At 57.5% G+C, this 19794-nt stretch overlaps 4 protein-coding genes across 4 annotated transcripts; 2 read left to right on the plus strand and 2 right to left on the minus strand.

Annotated features, from left to right (window-relative positions):
- Window positions 1-1856: 1856 nt before the first annotated feature.
- Window positions 1857-3532, plus strand: BESB_007620 (uncharacterized protein; the record flags this gene model as incomplete). The annotated part of the gene is made up of 2 exons (XM_029359516.1): window positions 1857-1961; window positions 2360-3532. The coding sequence occupies 2 exons, from the start codon at window positions 1857-1859 to the stop codon at window positions 3530-3532; spliced, it is 1278 nt and encodes a 425-aa protein (XP_029222429.1).
- A 2060-nt stretch (window positions 3533-5592) lies between these two features.
- On the plus strand, window positions 5593-10838 carry BESB_007630 (uncharacterized protein; the record flags this gene model as incomplete). The annotated part of the gene is made up of 8 exons (XM_029359517.1): window positions 5593-6210; window positions 6467-7088; window positions 7546-7649; window positions 8113-8282; window positions 9013-9121; window positions 9411-9551; window positions 9930-10226; window positions 10752-10838. 8 exons carry the CDS (start codon window positions 5593-5595, stop codon window positions 10836-10838), a joined length of 2148 nt encoding a protein of 715 aa, XP_029222430.1.
- Window positions 10839-12470: 1632 nt separating this feature from the next.
- Window positions 12471-16636, minus strand: BESB_007640 (uncharacterized protein; the record flags this gene model as incomplete). Its single annotated transcript, XM_029359518.1, has 9 exons — window positions 12471-12564; window positions 13073-13258; window positions 13633-13690; window positions 14108-14234; window positions 14500-14676; window positions 15101-15311; window positions 15519-15597; window positions 15888-16043; window positions 16582-16636. The coding sequence occupies 9 exons, from the start codon at window positions 16634-16636 to the stop codon at window positions 12471-12473; spliced, it is 1143 nt and encodes a 380-aa protein (XP_029222431.1).
- Window positions 16637-18338: 1702 nt separating this feature from the next.
- Window positions 18339-18767, minus strand: BESB_007650 (uncharacterized protein; the record flags this gene model as incomplete). Its single annotated transcript, XM_029359519.1, has 1 exon — window positions 18339-18767. The coding sequence occupies one exon, from the start codon at window positions 18765-18767 to the stop codon at window positions 18339-18341; it is 429 nt and encodes a 142-aa protein (XP_029222432.1).
- Between the last annotated feature and the right edge of the window lie 1027 nt (window positions 18768-19794).

Consider the following 19794-nt stretch of genomic DNA (forward strand, 5'->3'; position numbering starts at 1 on the left):
GCTGTTAAATTACACCAGCGGTTTTGGCTTGGGTTACCGTCAAGACGGCATACTCTCTGGTGTCTTCTTGAGAATTGTATGGTATAGGTCTTGGTTTATTCGGGACACATCTTGTACTTCTTGGCTCGACAACCCTGCAGCTAATGATTCCGCACTTAACGCAGTCTTCTACCCTGGTAGTCCAACCCGTATAATATACTCCCTGTTTTGTAAGTAAACTGGTCGTTACTGTTGACCAGGGACTCTCGAGGCTCGCCTTTCTTTGAGGACCGAAAGATATATCTAAACGTTTGAACGTTTTGTCGTTACCCGCTAAACTCCTGTCATATTGATGAAGCATGAGGAAGCAAGCGCCCGTTCCCAAGTAAAAATGCACCTTAAAAGGAACATGTGCTGACTGCAGTCCCCCGGGAGACTCCGATGCAGCTGGCGCCCGACGACGTCTTGTAGCAAACCGATTCCGCTGCTAAGCTTCAAAATCGACTCACTCATACCGCCTCGGCACTGCTGCCTGATACATTTGCATTTATTATGAGTATCTGGCGCACGAGTTGCAGGTACGGCGCCTGTATTCGACTGTATCTACATAATCGTCTGTTTATTCAAGATGTCCATACTTTCTTCTACCCTCGCACTCACATGATTGCATTAGCAGTGTATCCAGTTGCGCTAGCCTTGCATCACCCAAGATGGAGCTGCCTCTGCAAATGGGCGTGGAAATGTTTTTTGAGGCCAAGTCAACGAGGACGATCTAGAAGATGTAAGGATCTGCTGCGGCGTACTCCCCTACCTGTTGTGCGGTGCGTCGTCATCCGCTCCTTTTGTGGCTCTCGGGGTTCATCCCAAAGCTGCCGGCGCATGGAAGTGTGTGTTCCTGCCCAACAGGTTGCTGTGACGATAGAACAGGACGAACCTTCTCTGGCTGATGAGCGTCTACGTTTGGTTGCTGACGCGTGAAGCGCCCTACGTTGCCCTCCCCGCCCCCCCCCCCTGCCGGGAGAGTGGGCATGCACATTCGGCGCGAACGCGGACTTGAGACCCTGCCCGGCTGAGAGGCCTCCTGTGCGTTGGGTTTTAGTGATATCGACGTCTGCCCTGCCCCCATTCCAGTTCTTCTCCCTTGTGTGAATGTATAGACCTGTCACATTGTGTCTGCACTCGCCTGGGAGAATCTCCTTTCTTTCTGGCTTGGGGCAGCGTCGGGGAAGCGCTGCTTGGCCCCGCTTGCTGTGCCGGGCGACGGCACCCAGAAACAAGCCAGAGAAAAGCAGTCGCACTCAAGCATGCCGAGCAGCTTTCTCCGTTCGTTGTGCCTAGAAGCGTGCGGACTGCGGCAGTGACTTCAGCTCGGCCACGACTCTGGCAGACTTCTGGCTTCTTGTCTGCGCTCTAGACTCAGCGCGGGGGCCCTGGCGGTCCTAGCTCCTTAGGTTGAATAATTGTGATGCCAGTCGGTGTTCGTTCAAACGACACAGCGTGTGCTCGGCATTCGTCTTCGCAGCGACGTGGGGCGGGATTCTTAACATGAAGATTTTCAGCGGCGTTCCAGGCGCCAACTCCTCGATCCTCCACATGTCACGTAACTACCTTGTTCGTCCGCGTGCTTCATGTCTTCTTCTTGGCTGTCGGGGGGCTCTCTCTCTTCCCTGATATCTCCCAGTTCGCAGCAGCGGCCTCCCGACAAGAGAGCAAAATCGCCGAGCTCAACGGGACTTCCGAGCGCGACATGAATAGCTCTACGGGTGACGTACGGGCACATCGTCAAACAGGACTCGTCTGCGCTGCCGCCCTATGCGTCCGCCGACAGCATTTTGCTTGGCACGGGGCTGGGCGGGCCGGGCTCGCCCCAAACGAGAATGAGAGGATGGAGTTTGGACGACGCTGCGCCCGCCAGTGGAGTTCGACCCAGCCGGGAGCGGGGGGAGAGCCTGAAGGTGCTGTCAGGCGCGAGCCAAGAGGCGGTGGGCGGCGACACATAGCGCGAGGAAGCTGCCTCCGGCGCAGCCCGCAGTAAAAGCTGCGCGCGCGTCGTCATTAGCGGCTTCATTCACGGGTCGCTGGAGGACAGGCGGCGCGCTGCGGATATCGGCAGTCAGCTAGGGCTGCCTTCCTGCCACTCTTTGCATCGAGAGGGGGAAGAAGCCGACCCAGAAGACGCCCGCAAGCGGCCTTCCCCAGGAGACTGCGCCGCCGGGCGGCTTCTGAGGCTTCCTTCCACGCCAGCCATCACGACGATTAAGTGCCGCGAAAACGAAGTCCATGTGTCATTGACAAGCGACATTGGGTAGCTGAGCACCGCCAAATTCTTCGGACTAAGTGTGAGGAAGCGCTGTGGAGGCAGAACTCTTCGCGACAGCAGCGGACACACAAGAGATATTCGGGGATCTTCGGGCTTCTCAGCTTGGCTGTCGCGGTGTTTGCCGTCGCCTGGGTGTCCTTTACGCGTATCCGCGAGGTCGAGAAGGCACCGAAGGAGCTTGAAGAAGGAAAAATCGGTGAAGGGACTCCCGAGCTGCTGGACGAGGAGCCAGTCGAGCCGGTGAAGCCGTCAAAGTGGCTGCCGCGGGTGATGTGCGCAGTCCTCACTGTAGCAGTCGTGTCGGCCATCACCGGCGCCTTGCCCCCGTACTCGCCTCCGAGGCGTTATCCCCAGCCTGCCGCGGGCCTCCAGCCAGCCCCCTTTGCCCGGGAGGTCCGCGATCGACGGCGGGCGACCCCCCGCCCTCCCAACTATCACCCCGTCCCGTTGTCCGCCGCCGCCCCTTCCCAATCCCCCCGTTCGCGCCCAAACCGTTTCCCCCCCCCCCCCCCCTTCGGCCCCAGCTCCGCCCTCCTCAGGCCCAGCACGCCGGTCCCCCGGCCGCAGCCTGCTCCACAGGAGGAAGAGGCGGGCGCGAGCGTCGAGCTGAAGCCGGCTGGCGAGGTGACAACGACGACGGAGGAGGGCGCGGCGCAGGGCGGGCGAGCTGGCGTGGTGGCGAAGTTCATCGTGGACGTGATCTACAGCTATCTGTGGCTTCGCGAGGACTTTGCCGCGGGCGAGCACATGTTCGAGGCGCATACCGGTGGGGGAGGGCGGACTCAGCGATCCCCGTGGGAGGCCGAAGAGTCGGTCGACCAGCAAGGAGGCGGCGGAGACCTCGGCAGCAGCTCTCGCAGATGGCAACGTCTTCGCGCGATTCGCAGACTGGCGGAGCCTCCTCGCTCGCGTTTGTATGGGTGCATGGGGGAGGCGGCGCCCGAGGTCGCACGCGACGGCAGACTCAGGGCTCGGGAGAGTCGCGTCTCCTTCTGGTCGCGCCTCCTTCTGGTCGCCAAGCGCGTCTGCGTGTCTGGTCGCGGCGCGAGGGGGGACTCTGCGCCTGGCAGGCAGCCAGACGCGTTCCTACGAGGACACGTGCAGACGAGAGCCTACTACAGGGGCTTCATGACCGCTGGACTCCCGCAGCGAATCAACGGCACACTTCTGTATCCCTCCTGGTCGGGCGGCTGCTCGTTTCCGTGGAAGTACAACTTTAATTGTTTCCCGTGAGCATGAACTCTGAGTTTTTCGAAGCTGGTCGAACGCAGAGGAGGGTCTTTCCGGGCGGCGCCCTTCGCGGCGCACTCCGATGACCCTAGGCCGCATGCTTTTTCTCAACAAGAATTTGCTCGTGCGACCCTGTTTCATAGGGTGACGCAAACACATGCCCTAAGGTGGAGCATGTGACAGATATTCTTGCCACACGCACACCATCCTGCGCGGCGCCACTCTGCGCCCGCCTCGCACCATTTCAGTGGCCGTTGCCCCTCGCGGCTCGGCAGCCCCTAAACTCCTGCACACGTGTTTTGCTTTGTCTCGCGAGGCCGCCGAGCGCGCGGCAGTGGTCACTCGACCGCCGTAGAAAATTTGCGTCTGCAGGAACACCCTTTCTCGTTTGAGTGCCCTGCGTGTGCGGCCAGCGCACAAAAGGACAGGCTCACACGAAGCTGAGGCGTTCGACGTGATTTTCAAGCCGCAGAAGTTCTCGCCAGACTTTTAGCCACACACCGGGTGCCGCACTGCACTCTTAAAAAACAAAAGCAGTCCTCGAAGCCAGTTCGTGCAGAGAGAGAAGCTGGCTCGCGCGCCGCGCTCTTTTGCATGCGTCAAGTCGGATGAAGTTCACACAGAGGGCGGCAGGCCGTCGCTCTCCTACGCGTCAGTCCAAACTCTGGCGAGGCCGTGTGTATCCAAAAGTAATTTGAATCTGCACGGACGTCGAGGCCAGAGACGCAACGCCGCTGATACACACTTTTAACCTCGAGTCTTATCACGTCTTATGCTCAGTTCCAGGCATGCCTGCCTCCTTTATTCGTGGCTTGGTGTGGTGCAGGCTGCGTGTCACCTACCACGGCAGGAAAGTCTCTTCTTGTTTTCTTTTTTAAACGTGACGCCAGCGGCACGCTGTATGCGCATGCAGTCAGCGGAAGTTTTCTGCTTCTCTCCAAGGAGTATGGCCGCGCGAGACCGTCTCTTTGTCGCTCGGCTGTTCAGTTAAGTCCTCTCGTCTGCCTACCGAAACGCAGAAGTCGCCTCGGCTGCCTTGCGCCTCGGCGCCAAGCACCACTGCCGCAGAAGACAGGGAACACAGAACCAGCCACGCGACGCCGGCTGTAGAGGTGGGATCCGAGTCCTTTAGCCCTGAACCCGCGGCGAGCCACGACATCCGCCAAGGCCGCTGGCGTGGAGGCTTGCTCGCTCTTGCGAGCGAAGCCTCAGTTAACAGGTCATACTAAGTGGATGCCGCTAGACTGGAAATAGATGACCTCCGCTCCAGCCTCAAGCTACGGCTGCTGAAGATGAGAGCCAAGAAAAACCTGAAGCCGCACTGAAGGCCGCTCACCGCCACTCCTCTCGATCACTCCTCTTCGATCCAAGCTTCCGGCTGTCTCGCTCTCCGTCTCGCTGCATGCACACGACGCAGTGCATGCGGCCTGCATCATTCACGTGGCACCTTGTTTTAACGCTGTGCGCTGCGTAAGTGAGGGAGAGAATTGTCTCCTTGAGTGGTTATTTGCGTCGAGAAAACATTAGACGGCTTCGATTCCGTGAGAGCGGCGCTTTCCCGGAACTTGCCACGGTCCTTCTGCCGCAAAGTCGGCTCTTCCAACGGCGCGGCGAGGCTGCTGTCTCCTTCCTTCTTCTTCAGGCGTCCCTTTTCCTCCCTTTTCTGCTTCGCGCCTCTTTGTTGCCTCTCTGCTGTCTCTCTCCTCGCCCTTTTGCGGCCTTCCTCGCCGCAGGAGCTCCGTGTGTCGCCTCCTGCCTGCTGCCGGCAGGTCTTACAGGCACAATCCGCGCATCGCTCCCTCTCGGCTGACGCCAGGCAAAGCGGAGGCAGGTTGTCCATGGCTAAGAACCGGTGCAGTGAACGGCGTGCCGCGAACTGCGCCCAGTCGTAGGCTCTAATCAGAGCGCGGGCGACAGGCGGTTTTTACCTCGCGCAGATGCGGAAACGGTTCCAATGCGCTGCATGCAGAACCTCTGTGCGGCTTGACTCCCCCCCATCCCCACCCCCACCCCGCGACGCAGAACGCGCCCGTGAGGCGAGATTTGGGCTGAGGCTCGACACCATGGCGTCTCCGCTTGGGTGCAGCCTCTTCTGGGGAACTGCCAGATCTTCGCTTTCGCCTTCTCTGGGTCGCCGAATGCCGGTGGCCTTGCCGGCGCTTGCGACTTCGGCTCCTTCGTCGTTCGTCCGGACTCGGCTCCCGTCTCCTTCTCTTCAGTCTCCCCCGTCTGTGGGCGCCTCCGCTGCCGCCCTGTCTCTGCCGCGTGCGCGCCGACCCTCTGGCGCGTCATTTCTCTCGTCAGCCTCCGAGGCGGCTCTCTCCTTCTCCCTGCTGCAGGACTCGGCGCCTCTCTCTCTGGAGGCTGTGTTGCAGATCATCGACTTCCGCCTGAAGGAGAAAAAGTTCGTCTCCTTCGCACACGAATGCGAGCCTGGTCATCCCGCCGCGAGCGTCGGGTTGACGCCAGGCGAGTTCGTCGTCGCACTGAACCGCGTCGCGGCGGCAGCTCGCTTGAGCGAGGCCGCAAACCTGAGAGAAGGCCGCGCACACGCGCGAGGCGAAGAGACCGTTTGGCGCGACGTCCGCTTTCAAAAGTTCCTCGGACGACTGAAGCGCAGAGTCCTCGCCTTCCAACCGGCCGAGCTCTACCGCGCGCTGCTAGCCTTCAGCCGGCTCAAGGTGAGGGCGCGCGTAGACGCCGCGTTGCCACTTGTCGAAAAGACAGGCGTTTGCGTCTCACGGAGCAAGCAGGAGAGATCCCAACCCGGTCGCGAGCGAGGTGCGCAGGGAGGAAAACCGCGGGGAGAGTTCTGTCCGCACCCAGTTTTGCTTTTGGGTCATATCAAGTGGTAGAAGTGTACAGAGCCCCGAAGCAGCGTGTGCGCTGGCGATTGCCCGTTCTCCTGTTGACTGCTGACCCTCTGTTGCCTCGCAGCACTGCCCAGAGGACCTCCTCGTGTCAATTCTTCGTCTGCTCGAAACTTCCACCTGGGCCTGCCCCGCAGAGAGCGACGCGGCGGCGGCCTCAGGCCGCCAGCCCGACGGCCTCGGTGCGCTCTCGCCTCTGCAGCTGTCTCATCTCCCGCTTCTCCTCTGCTCGCTCTCTGAAGGCGCGCCGCGCGTCGCTCTGCACAGCTTCCTGCAGGCCTACGCGCGCTTCCTCGCGGCGGGGGCACGCGTGTCTCCGCCCGCCCCGAGTGCGACCGCGCCGCAGGGCGAGAGCGCGGCCTTGGAGTCCGCGCCCGCCTCAGCGGCGCCTGAGCAGCCCGCCTGCGCGGCGGACGGCTTCTCGCTACAGGAGCTGAGCTTTGTGGCTCTCGGCTTGTCCACCCTCGGGTTTCGCGACCTGCCCCTCCTGCATTTGCTTGCGGGGGCGCTCCAGAGGGAGATTCGGGCGACGGGCGCCTCGGCGCGGGCGTGCGGCGCCGTCGGCGCGCCCGCAGACTCGCTGAGAGACGCCTCGCGGAGCATCGCCCTTGCGACGTCTCTGCTGAGCTTTGCGACGCTCGGTGTCAACAGTCCGCGACTCTATCAGGAGCTCCTCGGCGCCCTCAGAGGTGAGGGCAGCTGCCGCGGATCTCGCTCCGCTGAAGTCAGCGAGCGGCGGAATGAGAGGCAACACGCTGGCTGTTTCGCTCCAAGCATCCCGTCGCCTCGCGCAGACTAGCGCACCTCTGCCCAGAGTGCATCCTTCGCGCGCGTGTTGCAGGGAGGAACCTGCTCTTCGTCAAGAGTATCGTGAACGTGTCTACGTGTGGATATTTATGCATATACTCGCTCATGCATGTGTGCATATGTACATGCATACATATATGCACGTGTATAGGTGTAGGTGGAGATGTAGATATATATGTGTCCGCGGTCTTGGGGGGCAGGGGGGGGGGCAGCATGTGATGATATGCGCGAGCGGCAGGAGACGCCGAGTTTGGAGATGCGAGGTAGTCGAGATTGTCTCGAGGAGGCGCGCAGTATCGCGAATCGTCCGCGTTGCTCTTACGTCTGCATGCCGCGCAGGTAGTCTCCACACGCTGCCGCCTGCGCAGCTCGCAAACGTCACGCTTGCGCTGGCGACGCTCACGCGCGACAGCGGAGGTCTCTTTCCATTCGCCTTCCTCGCCGTAAGTTCGATACACATTTACGTTACAAGCATGCCCATCAACGCGCATATTTGCGCCGATATATCTCTGCCAAACATATACAGGTACATATTTTTATATATGCTTTATATATGTATATTTATATATATATATATACATATGCTTAGGTGTTAGCAGACGGGACAGCCATGAAGAGTAGAAACGAGAGAGACACACCGTTCAGTGTCACATGTGTTTCTGTAGCCACATATGTATCTTGGTTTTTAACGGGAGAGACGCTCATGCCACATTCAAACGTTGCAGCTCAAATGTATATATAAATTTATATGCATATGTGTGATATACACGTGCGTATGGGGTTGTTTGTTTGTCTCTCGCGGGAGCTTGGAGCCTGCCAGTTTCCTCCATAGGTCGAGCGTCACGTGGCAGCACGGTTGCATATCGTTTTATTCTCGTTTTTTCGTCTTCTGTGCCTTCGCATCAGGACTTGGAGGCGACACTCGAGGCCCAATGCGCGGTAATGGACGGCGAAGACGCGCTGACTGCGGCGTGGGCGGGCTGTGCGCTGAGTCTGCATCAAGGGAACCCGACTCTCTTCCGGCGTCTGCTCGATCACAGCGCGCTCCTCTTGGCGCCCGCAGCGCAAGATAGAGAGTGAGATAGATCCCGGAGAAACAGAAGTGAAAGAAGCATCCACAAACGTCAAGAGGCCGGGGTCCCGGGGGCGGGGGGGGGGGGGGGGGGGGGGGCGGCGGTGGCCTTCCTGGCCCGAGGCAGGCTTCGCGTCCTTTAAAAATTTGTCTCCTTCGGCGTAAAGTCGAGGGTCGCCTGTCCAGTGACGAGCTCGTGCGCTTCTCCGACGCCGCCATGTGAGGCCTTTTAGCGAGTTGCCTTCCTGTCTCAATGGAAGCGTGCCGCAGCCTCCTCAGGAGATGTGGACGTGTGTCGCATCGAGTGGGCAGATGTCTGGGGTTCGAAATTGTCTCCTCGAAGGCCTCCACGTGAATGTTGTTGTCTAGAGTTTTCGCGCAGTTGGTGGAGGGCTGCTGCAGATCTCGACTCACGTGTCTGTCTGATTCTCACTAATCCGTGGCCCTGAAAGCACCACAGCAGTTTAGGCGGTGACGGGGGGAGAGACGCTCGCTTTCGGCGTCTTCTCGCCTCGCTGGATGCGCGGAGCGCCGCCGCTGCAGCCGCGAGATCTGCTGTGCGTCGGGCTGGTGCAGGTCGCGTCCCCCCGCGGCGCTTGAACCCCCTGTAGCGCGCGCGAGGCACAGCGTAGAGCTTGTTTCGGCTTCATAGTGACGGTGTGTTGTCTAGAAGCAGCTTCAACAACGACGAAAGGTGTTTGGATGTGATGCGTGTGGCGTGTCGCTGCGCTCAGGGGAGATGAGGCCGCCGAGACGCTTTCAAGACAGCAAAAAAGGCAGCTGACGCAAATTCGTCTCGATCTCCTCCTCGATGCCTCAACGAAAACTCGAGATCTGTGCCAAGTGAGCTCTTTCCACTTATGAGCCTGCACTGTCGCCAAATGAAGTATCGATCTGCATCTCTGCGTGTGCGTGCATCGGCTAGTCTTTACATATATATGTAGATATATGCATGTGCGTAGACGGCCGCCAGAGCCGGAGTGTAATATCCTGATTTCCGCGGTGAGCGCAGGCGTCTTCTGCATGCGTGCTAGCGGTTTTGTAGGGCGGCGTCTGCTTCGCGGGCGAGCCGCCAGTCCGCAGCCGCGCGCGGGTGGAGTCGCGCGGACCATTGTGTTTGTGTTTCGTTCAGGACTTGAAGGAAGGCGAGACGTGGGAGTGGCTCTTGAGCTCGAACCGCGACGGCGGCGAGACTGAAGAGACCTTTGAGGAAGAGGACGAAGAGGAGGGGATCGTCGCGCTGCCGCCCGCGGCGCGAGACGCCGAGGAAGAAGTACGTGGCTGAGGGATCCGACAGGGCGCGCGGCGCCTTTCGCCTCTGTCTTTTCTTCGCAACGGGGACGCGCACGCTCTTCAGAAACGCCGTGGGCTTGAGGCCTACAGCTGCTCAGATCCGTGGATGATCTGCCGAGAGCGAGACATACGCGCGATGCCGCGCCCTGGCGACCTGGCGATTGTGTCTGTGATCTCCCCTCTGTCTCCGCTGTGTGTCCAAACTGCATCCTGGGCACGATCTCGCAACTTGGGCCGGGGCGGAGTGGCGCCTTCGCCACCTTGAGCCTCGGGTTGCGTGTCTAAAGCGGGTTTGCGTGGCTAAAGCGGGTTTGCTGCACATCCGCAGGCTTTTGCTGTCTTTGGTTTGCGGTGTCAGGTTTTTCAGCTGCTCACGAGTCACCCCGAGGCCAAGCAGCTTCTTCTTCGAGCGGCGAGCGGCGAGAGCGCTTCGCCGCAGGGAGAGGCTGCCGACGCGGGCGACGAGGAGGCTTCTGTGGAGCGAAACAGCGTCGCCTGCGAGTTTTACCGCATTCCGGTCTCGATCTGTCGCGGCGGCGAACGCGGCGGCGTGGCGGTCGTCGTGGATTTTTCTACTTTTCCAGATCTCGCGGAGCCCTCAGATCTCTTTCTGGCGCTCAAGTACCGGCACATGCGCCTCCAAGGATACACGCTCGTAAGTCGGCGCCCGCGCGCTCTGAAACAAGCGAGAAAACCTCGGATTTCGCTGGCTGCATGCTGTGTACGGCATGCCCAAAGCGGCTCGCTCTCCTTGCGCAGGCTTCGCGCGAGGTGAGGTAGAGGCAGGCGGCACAGGCCAGGCGAGAAATTCTTCATGGGGACTCTGTCGCCGCTAAAGCCAAGCTTCGACCGGCCTCGCGCCAGCTGAGGGGATGCTATGGAACCTTCAAAGACCTTCTCTTTCTAGAAGGCCGCTGGCTGGCGCCCGCGAACCCCCCACGGCGTCTACTCAGGGTTACCTAGATTCGCTTCATCTCATCCGCCACAGGGCGCGTGCTTACCCTCCACCTGTGGGGTCCGCAGCGCGATCTCTACCAGCGTGCCTCGCCGCCGGAGGTCGGTGCTTCGTGCTCCTCTGTGCACAAATAAATTTGTGCTTATGAACGCCTATGCATGCATGCTTGTGTATGTATCTGTGTATGTGTGTAAATGCGTCTCCGCGGCGGGTTTGTTTTCACAGGTTGACGTGCGGCTGACCGACTGGCAACAACTTGAGGGCGACGACGCGCGTGTCGCGTACCTCCTCTCGCGCCTCACGACATACTGAGACTGGTCCTTCTCGCAGAGAAGAGAAATTGTTTCCCTTCAGTTGTTTCTGGCGAAGGCGAAGCAGTGGTAGTCTCGCCATGTTCAAAGCCGTTGGCGCCTTGCGCGATGCGAAGAGACGCAGGGAGAAGAGAAGAAAGGAGAGAATTTTGGATGGAAAAGACGCCTGCCGTGACGCAGGAACGAGCCGACCGCTGGGCTGCATCGTTGCTCTTTGCACCGATGTCTGGGAACTTTTTTCCACTGTTTTTCAAACTTCTTGGGGGGGTGCGGTCCACCTCGTTTGGCACGCGTGTCCGTGACCTTGCTGTCCATTTGTCTTTTCGTTCACCTCCTCGCAAAGCAGGTCGCTCCCTCGTATAGCCACCGAGCCTCTAGAAGCGTTTTTGCTTTTCTGCCTATTTTTCGCTTTTTTTCGTTATCGCTGCCCTCGCGCAGACTCGCGGTACGTCCCTCTTCTTCTCCGTCGGCCGCAGCTTCTCGAAGTCTCGCTTGATCGTCTCGTCTCTCTGCTTGTGTTTTCCTCCCCCCGCCTGTCTCGTCGCTGTCCCTCTGGCGCCGAATGACCTATGCGCCACCTGCTGTCGCCCTGGTTTTGCTTCGAAAGAGACATCAAACTACGCTGCGCCGGGGGCCTTGCGACTTCTTGACTCGTTACACTGGAGTGTGACCTGCGAGACGGGAACACGCCAGCGTTTCTGCGACATCTCGCGACGCCACATCGACCGCCCGCCGTCTCAGAGATAGCTTCAGCTGATGTGTTTGTTTCCGCCCAGACAAAATGTACAGCTCTCCATGGAAAGCGAGTCGCCGCCACCCTCCCGCATGCATCATATATATTTATATGTAATATGTGTGTATATATATACGACTATGCAGATGTGTAGGCGTGTCTCGGTAGAAGTTTTGCGTGTGCGTTTCTGCCTGGCTCCGCCCACGCTTGCCGCTTTGCATTCCTATTCAAAGTACCCATTTGCCTCTCTTTCAGATCTGTCTCCGGTCGCCTGCAACCGCGTGCGATGCTGTATCGCCGTAACCGTATATCGACAGGCAGAAAAGCATGCACCTATATGTCAAGGCGCTTTCTGTAGAGAGCCTCTGGCGCCTCAACGTCGCTGGTGGTGGGCTCGTATTTAGTTTTACAAGGAAACCCTTGTTCTTCAATATAACCGAGTCGTGTGTAATGATTTTCTGTTTTTTACACTGCATTACAGGATTTTCAGAATTGAGGCTCGATGTGAAGTACTATCCGACTCTGGAGGCAGCTGGTTCTCCTCGAAGTGTGGTGAGGCGCAGCAAAAATAATTAATAATTACTAGGTATTTAGGAAGCGGCAGACAAGAAAATCTTGCGGCACATGACGCGTCCCCAGAGAGTCCCTCGAGACACAATCCCCAACAGAAACGAGAATCCCCCTGCGTTTCGGCTTATTGGTTTTTCCCCTTCTTCCGCGGTGCCTCCGCCACGCTCTGCGCGCGCCTCTTCACACAGTGTCGCATTCATTCTTCTTTCCATCGTCTTTCCTCGCTCTTGGCTCGTTTGCTTCCTCTTCGCATCGCTCTTTTAAGCATTCGCGGACACCGTCACAAGGCAGCCGGCGAGGGAGAGGAAAATATTTTCTAACACGGAGAAGTTACATCGCAAGCATCTTCGAGTGCTGGGGCGCCTGACCCCCCCGACGAGCTGCCGAGTCGGCCGCCGCCTCCACGGGCTTCATGCCTGGGAACCTGAGAAACACGTGTGCAGACAAAACTTTGACTCAAATCATACTGACATCGTTTGCAGACACACCTAACGCCTAGAACATAGCCGGTGTGGAATGATCTCAGCGTGGTGGTTTCAACACCACGTTGGGTCAAATCATACTAAACACGCAGACGTGTCACCATATATATACATATATGTGATATATACACATATAGAAGATAAGCGAATAGATGATCCCGAGCGAACGGGAAAAGAGACAAGCGCCTCATGAGCCCACGAATCGATTAACTCAGACACCGATGTGTCGCTTGAGAGACAAAGATCTACAGTGTGAAGAAAGCAAGCTGGCTGCTGCGTACACGGCTGAATGCAGATACACACATATATATACAAATATACATACATCTACATACACATACATATACATGTACGTATATATATATATATATATATATATATATATATATATATATATATATGTGACGCGGTTCATCGGCAGAAGGGCGCCGCGGCTTCCTTTCTGCTTACTTTGCAATGGAGATAGCCTCGTCGAGGAGGGCGAGCTGCGTGGTGAAGTCATCGGCAACAAGCGTGAGGTCTTCTCTCCCCGCTTCTCTTCCCTTAAGCTCAGTGAGCGTCTGAGTCAGCCGTTGGCGGCGCGCGAGGAGCGCCTCGCGGAGGCCCGCCAGCACGGGCGCCTTGGCCATCGCGACTCTGCAGATAAAAAACAAAAAAACGAAATAAAATCAAAACAAAGCACAAGTGCCGCGAAGGAATCCCCAACCTAGACGCGACAAAGCGAGGAGGTGACGCGGAAAAGACGCCAGGCCTCCGCCGCAGCCGCCGACGTGCCCCGTGTGCCGAAGACGAAGCGCCGACAACCTGCCATGAAGGATGTCTCTGCGACTGCCTTTGCATGCGACTCTGCGCGGCGCCTGTCGCACTGAGCTCAGTTGCATCGCTCTCGTGCCTGTGATGTCATTCTTCTCTTTCTCTCGTTTCCTTTTTTCGACTCTTTGTTCTCTGCCAGCACCCTCCTCCTTCCGGGTGAGCGTCCTCTCCTCGCTCTCTCTGTCCGGACCCCTCACCGGTGTTGCTGCAGAAGCGCGATCGCCAGCTGGATGATCGTTTCGCCAAACTGAATATCTGAGCACAGCGCACAGGGGCTCCTCTCCGCCATGCCTCTGCGTTTCAGCGCCCTCATTTCCCTTTTCTCTCGCATTTTCGCCGCGCAGCCGCCCCAGCGACATCCTTGGCTTAAACCCTAAACCCCAACAGCCAACCCTGAACCTTGACGCGACGCCCTCTCCCCCGTGTCTGTTTTTCTCGCGCGTTCGTTCTGCTTTTCTTGTTTTTTCTCGGTTCTGCGCCTGCCTTGGCTTCACCTCTCTCGCACCCCCTCATCGTTTCTCTTCTCTCCTCTCTGTTTCTAGTGCACGCTGACGGCTGGCTGCTTCGCGCTGAGGCGAAACGTCGCCGTCGCCGTCGCTCCGCGTCTTTCTCCTTCTCGCTCGCCCAAACCCCCGAACTGAGGCCTCGTTCCGCGAGTGTTTTTTGCCTCACTTTCGAATCCGGATTTGTCGAGAAGCGCGCCGAGTGCGCTGGCAAAGTCGAAGCGCTGCACGTGTTCGTAAGGCATCAGCCCCTCCAGCAGCAGATGCCTCATCAGCGAGGCCGCCTTCTCCTGATACTGTCAAGAAAAACAGAGACGACTCAGATTTCGCGCGAGTCAAACAAGCTGAATCGGCCGAGTCTCTGTCGCACGCGACCCCCCGCCGCCTCGCTGAGCGCCCAGCCGGAACGAAAGGCCGCGAGAGAGGAAAAACAAACTCGATGCAGACGTTCGAAACGCGCATGCAACTCATTGTCTGCCGCAGGCACGCGCTGATACAGAACGAGGCACAGAAGACGCGGCGCAAAACAAAAACACGAAAACAAAGACAGCGAACACGCACCTTCTCGTTTGTCGAGTGCATCGCGTGTACGAGGAGAGCTGCCCCGCCCGCGTTGACGAAGGCGACCTCAGAGGCGCGGTGATGCCGCAGCTGACACGCGAGCGCTGTGAGCGCCTTCACACGAAGCGAAGAATTCGGCGGCGCTTCCTTCACCAAGTTCATCAGAAGCGCCACGCCCTGCGACACACGCGGAGAAGAGGCATCGGCGAAACCCGCAAAAGATGCCTCCACACACGTTTAAACACCTGCAAACGGCGGGTAACGGCCTTTGCTTGCGGCAGGGACCAGTCACGTAGGCATACATATGTGTATGTGTGCATTTACAGATATGGGTATACACAGATATATATACATATATATGTATGCAGATGGGCCTATATAGGGGTACATGCATATATATACATATACATACATATACATATATATATGCATTTACATATATACACATACATGTGCATATATACACCCCTATATATGTACGTATGTATACGCATATATATATATATATATATATATATATATATATATATACACTATACAACCATAATCATGCATATTCATTTATGCATGTATATGGACAGCGGGGGTGGGGGAGGCTTACCTGTTGCTTGTAAACCGCGTCTTGGACGTGCGGGTTGTTTGCGAGTACGAGAGAGAGGATCGCAAGTGCCGTTTTTACTGTTTTGCTCGCCAGCGCAGAGTCGCGAGAGGTCTCACTCTCTCTCCCCGCTGCCGCCTGCGCGCCTTCGTGCGCCTGAGCCGCCGCGGAGCATGTCGTGAGCAGACGAAGAAAGGACGGAATCGCTCCCAGCCTAAAGAATTAGACGCATATATATATGTAGATAGACAGACAATATGACTGATAGATATACAGATAGATAGATGCGCTCACGATTTCTACGCATAGAGCTGTACATCTATATATACATGTAAATATATATATATATATATATATACATACGCTTAGGGATGAAGTGTCTGTGGGTAAGTGTCAGAAGCGCCCACGTGGAAAGACTCACTTTTCAAAGTCTCGCGCGATTTCAGGGTAGTCATCCACGAGGCGCTGCACGACAGAGAGCGCAGCGAGGAGATCTCGCGCTGAGCAAAACAGGAAAAACAGAAAAAAAGTTGGAAATGCGAAAAAAGGGATCGGTGCTGCCCTCCCCTCCGATTGCCTGCTCCCGAATCGCGATCCCAGAAAAAAAAGGAAAGAAAGAAAAAAAAAATCGCGAATAGGCAGGAAGCATTCCTAGACGGAGAAGGGTGTGACGGAGATACCGTGAAGTGTGAGCACACAGGAGGTTCAGCAAAAACACAAAACACGTCAGAACAGGAAACAAATGCGCAGGAATGCCAAACAGCAGAAACACGGGGGATGCTTGGCTCACGAGCGACGTCGGGGCTTCCGTTCTCGAACCGGTCGAGGATCGCGACTTGTTCCTGCAGGACTTTCGCAGGGTTTTCTTGTTTGCTCAACGCCTCCCGAATCGCGTTTTGAAGGAAATCACGGTCCTCCTGAGACAGGCCATGTGGGACAGTTCCATCTGCGAAAACGCAAGTAGACGCGGCGCATGTCGCCAGTGTGCAGTGTCCGTACAGACACATGAGCTTGGAAAACACGTACTCCCTCCCTCCCCCCAAGTCATGCGCCCCTGAGACGAATTCAGAGTTTGAAGAGAAGCGAGTGGAGAATCTGAGGGTTCGCCGCGGGAAGAAAGGGAAGACAGTCAAAGAGATGTTCACAGAGGGGGCGGACGTGCGCAGACGCGAAACAGCTCTGCATACGGCTTGCGAGAGAGTGCATGGAAGCAAAAGTTGCTCGGCATGAAGAAGAAAGAAGGCGCGACGGAGACGCGCGGCGAAAAGGCTCTAGGGTTCCTGGCATGGGAGAGACGAAAGATGCCAGATCTGTGTGCCCGCAGTGCAGGCAACGTCTACTTCATTGAGACACACAAACACCTGCTCGCGTTCGCTGCTTTCTTGACAAACGTGCGCGCTCAGTGCACACTCGCTGTATCTCGACGCGATGCCTCCCTTCTCTCGCCGGCTGACGGCGGATTCGCCGCAGAGAGGATTCCTCACCGTGGTACTCGATTGACCAGCGATACAGCCCCGGCCAGATGCCGCCGTCCGCCATAATGTGCGGAGAGAAAAAAAAAAGGAGAAAAGTGGAAAATCGAGGCAGAGGAGGAGAGAAAGGACGCAGTCGGGGCTACGACCAGCCAGCAAAACAGTGGGGGAGGCCGAGCGAGACGAACTGCTAACCAGGAGACGACAAAAAAAGGGAGGCAACACGGGGCGAACGACGACAAGCACAGAAGATGCGGAGGAAAAAAGAAGGAAGAGATCGACGCATCCAAAGAGGACGCCTACGACGGCCAGAGAGAAGTGAGAGGCTGACGGGGACTTTCGCGCCTCCGCGCAGACGCGAAGCTGAGGGCTCCGGGTGCGGGAGAGAAGAAGAAAGTCGCGAGCGACAAGAGGGAGGAGAAAAAGAGACTTCTTGAGGTGTAAAATCAAAAAGTGACGAAAAAGTGACGAGGAAAATGGAAACTGAAGGAACAACCGGATGCGGAGCGCGTCTCTCCCAGGGAGGCACTCTCGGGCGAAGCGGCAGGCGCCGCGAGCAGGAGAGGAAGCAAAAAGAGCGAGAGATGACAAGAAGGATGTAGAGGGGCTTACAACGACGAGTGGAGAAACGGAAAACCGTTACAAGGGAAGGAGGACAGGCACGCAGCGAAGAGACACGGGGGTCGCCGGGATTGCGGAGGGAGTTGCAGAGACAGGCTCCGCTAAACAGTGAAACAGAAGGCGAGAAATTGGCGGTAGGACGCCGTGGACGCGCCAAGACACGCGAAGGAAATCAAGGAAAAGAGACGATTTCGCCGCTGCCGCACTGCCCGCCTCGTGCCTTTCAGCGACAGCCACGCTCTTTAGATGGGGGAAGGAGAGAGGAACCAGATAGGAGTGGAGAAAAAGATAGGAGTGGGAGTAAGATGCGAAAAACTCGCTGCAGAAAAGGGCTCTAGAGCGCGTGTTGGGGGGAAAGACAATCCACGGTGGAAGAAGAGAAAAAGACCCTTAAGAAACACGCCGCGGCAGGTACACCGGCAGAATCGCAGTCGTTGACTGAGGCGCGAGACAGCAAGGTCACGGCTTTTGCTCACCAGGCCTTCTCTCCTTTCGTGAAGAGCTAGAGAGGCCGTCGGGCCGGGCAGAGGAGTCATAAAAACAGAGAAACGACGCGGTGACAGAAAGGAAAAGAGGAACAGAAGCGCGGAAAGACGGGGTGGGGCCTGCAGCGAAAAGCCGCCGGAAGGACGCTGCGTGTGCGAGAGATTCTCGAGGACAACACTCGGAGAAAAACGAAGATGAGAGTCTTCTCTCTTTCCTAGTGGAGGTGACCAACTCGTGATCTTTCTTCGGCGTTTCTTTCCGCGCGTTTTTCTTCCATTCTCTGGTTGCCGATCGCTTCTTCTCGGCTCCCTGTCACTCTCAGCCCGCCTGAGATGAACGCTGTCGCGGCGAGCTGTCGGCTTCCTCGATTTTTCCTCTGTTTCTCGTCTTCTTCCCTCTTGCCTCGTCGTAATCCATCTCCCGGCTTCCTGAGGCCTTCCATGGTGGAGGTCTTGTTCTTCCTTCTCTCTCCCCGGAGGACGGCGATTCACGCGAGCCAGGTGACCTGGCGTGGACTGCTGGCGCCACGCTGTTGCTACGCCGATTTTTCTCAGTTGCGCTTGTCTTTCTTCGTGCGTCTTTCTTCCAGCGGCGCTTTGTCCGGCGTCGTTCTGCCTGCCGCAAATCTGCCTTCATTTCACCCTCTCTCTGCGTCCGCCCTCTCAGGCTTCCTTCCTCTCCTTCTTACTCCTCTTCCTGCCTCCGCTGTCTCCCGTGTTTGCCGTATGCTTTCCTACGCCGTCTCCTCTTCGTGCGTCTCTCTTCTTGCTCGCGCACACCTTCTCTCCTCTGGGTCGCGACCCCCGTGCTGCTGCTGGATTGATTTCACGCTTCTCAAACTCCGCGCGCTCCGCCGCCTTCTCTCGCCGTCGCCGCAGGGCCTCACCTCGTCGAATGAACGGAAACACAGAAAAAGAATATCTGGAGAGGGAGCGAAACGTCTCCGCGTGTCGCCAAAGGCTCGCTTGAACGCGCCTTCGGATTCGCATCGCGGCTTCGTTGCTTTTGTGAATCTTACGGCGCTGTAAAACCTCTTCGAGAGTCTGCGCTTCGACTCTTCTGCGGCCCAACGGGCGCAGGCGTAGTCGCATCGAAAGGAGCTGTGTAGCAGCGCTCCTTCCTGCTTCTCGGATGCGAGTAAAGCTTGCGTAGATCGCCCCTGTTCTAGCTGAAGCGGCTCCTGGCTATAGCTCTCCACGCCAGTGTGCATCTCATGCTTGACAGCCCTTCTCTGGACATTCCAGAAAGTCTGCTGATGTCTTCTGCTATGTTTTGTGTGATCCCGCGAGAAGCGGATCAGGAATCTCTTCTTTCCATGCGTAGCTGTTCTGTCTACCCTGGGAAGGCGTGGAGCTTCTTCTGCGAACGCTTTCTAGAAACTTCTCTGCAGCGTGTCATTTCTAGTCGGCGCCTTGCGACTCGGTGTGACAAGCAGTTAAGCGCAGCGAAGTTAGCGCGGGAGCGAAAAACTGTGCCCTCTCTTAACTACTCCCTGTAGCACACGTAGCCTGCCACATATACATACAGCCCAACAGCGCCACTTCTGGCGACCGCTGCCGACACAAATTTTTCGGAAAGAGCGAAAGCAAGGAGAGCGGAGTCACCTGCCGCTCTGCGCTCCACCTTTTCGCGTCGCACTGAGTGACGAAATAAAAAAAAACAATGCACCGGCACGCCCCTTTCTTCATTACCGCTTGGCGAAACTCCCATGCCGGCAGAAGGCGCGAAACGCCGGAAACACTCACATTTCTGCTAGCTCTTCCGCAGGAGGCAACGAGCCGAACGCGCCCGACCCGCTGTCTGTCTGCGTCTGAGAGTCTGACTTATGCCGTCTGCAGAAACTCTGCGGAAACTGCTCACATCGTACACCCAGCGTGCGCCACGAGAGGGCGCCAGCGACCGCGGCGGGGCGGCGCTCTGCGATTGAGCCGGACAGGCACGAGAGAGCGAGACGCTCGACGCTGCTTGAGATGCGTTGAGACAGAATCTTCAGCGAAAAAACCGATTCTTTGTCGCGAGAAGCAAAGTGCGCCACGCAGCAAATCTCTTGTTGCGCGCCCGCGCCGCGACCCCTCCCTGAGACGCGTGGCCGGCGCCGAAGGGGATCGAAGGCGAACC

Source organism: Besnoitia besnoiti, chromosome I (assembly GCF_002563875.1).
Source record: "Besnoitia besnoiti strain Bb-Ger1 chromosome I, whole genome shotgun sequence".
NCBI lineage: Eukaryota > Apicomplexa > Conoidasida > Eucoccidiorida > Sarcocystidae > Besnoitia > Besnoitia besnoiti.